Source organism: Rhinopithecus bieti, unplaced genomic scaffold (genome assembly GCF_001698545.2).
Source record: "Rhinopithecus bieti isolate Rb0 unplaced genomic scaffold, ASM169854v2 scaffold_63272, whole genome shotgun sequence".
Lineage (NCBI taxonomy): Eukaryota > Metazoa > Chordata > Mammalia > Primates > Cercopithecidae > Rhinopithecus > Rhinopithecus bieti.
Genome location: NW_016823867.1, coordinates 35,597 through 38,292, shown reverse-complemented (window position 1 = coordinate 38,292; position 2,696 = coordinate 35,597). Strand labels below are relative to the sequence as shown.

Genomic DNA, 2,696 nt, shown 5'->3' with positions numbered 1-2,696 from the left:
CACGACCTACACGGGAGCCAAGCGCCGCAACCGCCACCAACGCCTTGCCGCCGCGGATCGCCCGCCGCCTACCATGGCCCAGCAGCAAACAGGTAGCAGGAAACGGAAAGCGCCCGCGGTCGAGGCGGGCGCCGGGAGCTCGTCCTCGCAGGGCTTAGCGGCGGCGGACGGAGAGGGGCCTCTGCTACCCAAGAAGCAGAAGCGGCCGGCGACGCGTCGCAGGCTGGTGCACTATCTGAAGGGCCGGGAGGTAGGAGCGAGGGGCCCCGCCGGGCTCCAGGGCTTCGAGGGCGAGCTTCGGGGCTACGCCGTCCAGAGGCTGCCCGAGCTGCTGACGGAGCGCCAGCTGGACCTGGGCACCCTCAACAAGGTGTTCGCGTCACAGTGGCTGAACGCCAGGCAGGTGGTGTGCGGCACCAAGTGTAACACGCTCTTTGTGGTGGACGTGCAGTCAGGCCACATCACGCGCATCCCCCTCATGCGGGACAAGGAGGCCGGGCTGGCCCAGGCCCAACAGGGCTGCGGCATCCATGCCATCGAGCTGAATCCCTCCAAGACGCTTCTGGCCACCGGCGGCGAAAATCCCAACAGCCTGGCCATCTACCAGCTGCCCACCCTGGACCCCCTGTGCCTGGGCGACCGCCATGGCCACAAGGACTGGATCTTTGCCATCGCCTGGCTGAGTGACACCGTAGCCGTGAGCGGCTCCCGCGACGGCACTGTGGCGCTGTGGCGGATGGACCCAGACATGTTCAATGGCAGCATTGCCTGGCACAGCGAGGTGGGTCTCCCCGTATATGCCCACATCCGTCCGAAGGATGTGGAGGCCATACCCAGGGCCAGCACCAACCCCAGCAACCGCAAGGTGCGGGCCCTGGCCTTCAGCGGCAAGAACCAGGAGCTGGGAGCGGTGTCCTTAGACGGCTACTTCCACCTGTGGAAAGCCCGGAGCACACTATCCAGGCTCCTGTCCATCAGGCTGCCCTACTGCCGAGAGAATGTGTGCCTGACCTACTGCGATGAGTTGTCCCTCTACGCTGTGGGCTCCCAGTCCCACGTCTCCTTCCTGGATCCGCGCCAGCGCCAGCAGAACATCCGGCCCCTGTGCTCTCGAGAAGGTGGCACAGGCGTGCGGTCTCTGAGCTTCTACCAGCACATCATCACTGTGGGCACCGGCCATGGCTCCCTGCTCTTCTATGACATCCGAGCCCAGAAGTTCCTGGAGGAGAGGGCCTCTGCCAGTCTGGACTCTACGCCGGGGCCCGCAGGGAGGAAGCTCAAGCTTGCCTGTGGCAGAGGCTGGCTCAACCAGGATGACGTCTGGGTGAACTACTTTGGTGGCATGGAAGAGTTCCCCAATGCGCTCTACACCCACTGCTACAACTGGCCCGAGATGAAGCTCTTTGTGGCTGGGGGGCCTCTCCCTTCAGGCCTCCATGGGAACTACGCAGGCCTCTGGAGTTAAGGATGGACGCCTTGTTCTCAAAGTGCACAGGTTTACCTTTCAGTTCCGCCTAACTTTCCTTCTTCAGGCTTCATTTGTGCTTTTAACTTTGTGTGGCTTTTGTCTTCCAGGTGGAACCAGTCCAACTTACGTGTGCTTCGTGTATGAGGCAGAGAAAGAGAAAGCGGGAGCAAGCCAGTGGGAGTGAGAGCACAAGTGGTCTTTTCGACACTCAAAACTTTGGCTTTAAATCTCTCATTCACGTTTCCCAACAGCAGTATATTTTTGCCTTCTCATTCAAAGAGTTTTGGCTAAACCTTAATTGTATTCTGTCTTTCAGTGATTCACATACCCTCCTTCTTTAGGTTGATGCAGTCTTCACTACTATTCAGTACATTAGTTTTATCAATATTGCAATAGTGTTCAAATCTTTTACACATGTTAGATGTGTGGTGTTTTGGGGAAATGTGTGCTACAAAGCATCTTTGGGGTTGTTTTGAGGAACTACCCATCATTTATAGCCTTACTCTAATTAGAAAATGCAGTTCAGGTTCTAGATTGCCACCATTCTACAGTGTCGTACACACTATTCTGCGGTGTGATTCATTTGGATGTTGGAAACTGAATGTCTATTGTTTGTATATTGTTGATGTGTAAAATGCTTTAAAAATATGTTCTCTTAGTTAGAAATCTTACAATGTTGTTCATACTATTAATCAACAATTTTGGTTATTCAGTAAAACTTTACTATCCTCAGGCCTTCCATGTTCTTATTTAAAGCCGCTGCATTATGGCCTGCTTTTCTATGCTACAGATTTTCAGAACTAATCAATTCTGGTCTATGTATGTGGTAGGGCAATCAAGGAGGTATTTTTTGGGGTATAACATCTCTTTAAATTCAGGTAGTTATTTACAGTGAAAAGCCAGTTGTGGCAGTTGTGTTCAGAGTAGGTGTTGCTGATTTTTTATTACTGTATACATGGATAATTCTGTATTCAGTATGTGTTGTGTTGCAGAAAAATAAATAAAATGTGTTCATCATCTTAGCAATTAAGTGGCAGACTTAAGTTCTTAATACTTAAACATATGCTTTCTTTTTTCATTTTTCTTTCTGAGAACGTATTTATCAAAGTCAAAACTTTCTGAGACAGAAGCTGAATCTGAAGCATTAGCTATGCAGACATTACTTTGTACATCTCTTTTTGAAAATGAAACTTAATCTTACAAGTTAAAAGATTAAACAACATCTTGA

At 51.6% G+C, this 2,696-nt stretch overlaps 1 protein-coding gene across 2 annotated transcripts; it reads left to right on the top strand.

The window, feature by feature from the left end:
• The first annotated feature begins 73 nt into the window (after positions 1 to 73).
• On the top strand, positions 74 to 2,494 carry DCAF12L2 (DDB1 and CUL4 associated factor 12 like 2). 2 transcript variants are annotated; one of them, XM_017861940.1, is made up of 2 exons: positions 74 to 1,487; positions 1,576 to 2,494. In XM_017861940.1, the coding sequence occupies exon 1, from the start codon at positions 74 to 76 to the stop codon at positions 1,463 to 1,465; it is 1,392 nt and encodes a 463-aa protein (XP_017717429.1). In that variant the 3' UTR covers positions 1,466 to 1,487; positions 1,576 to 2,494. The 2 variants fall into 2 exon arrangements, with proteins under 2 accessions (XP_017717429.1, XP_017717428.1); XM_017861939.1 differs by having other exon boundaries at positions 74 to 1,495.
• The last annotated feature ends 202 nt before the right edge of the window (positions 2,495 to 2,696 follow it).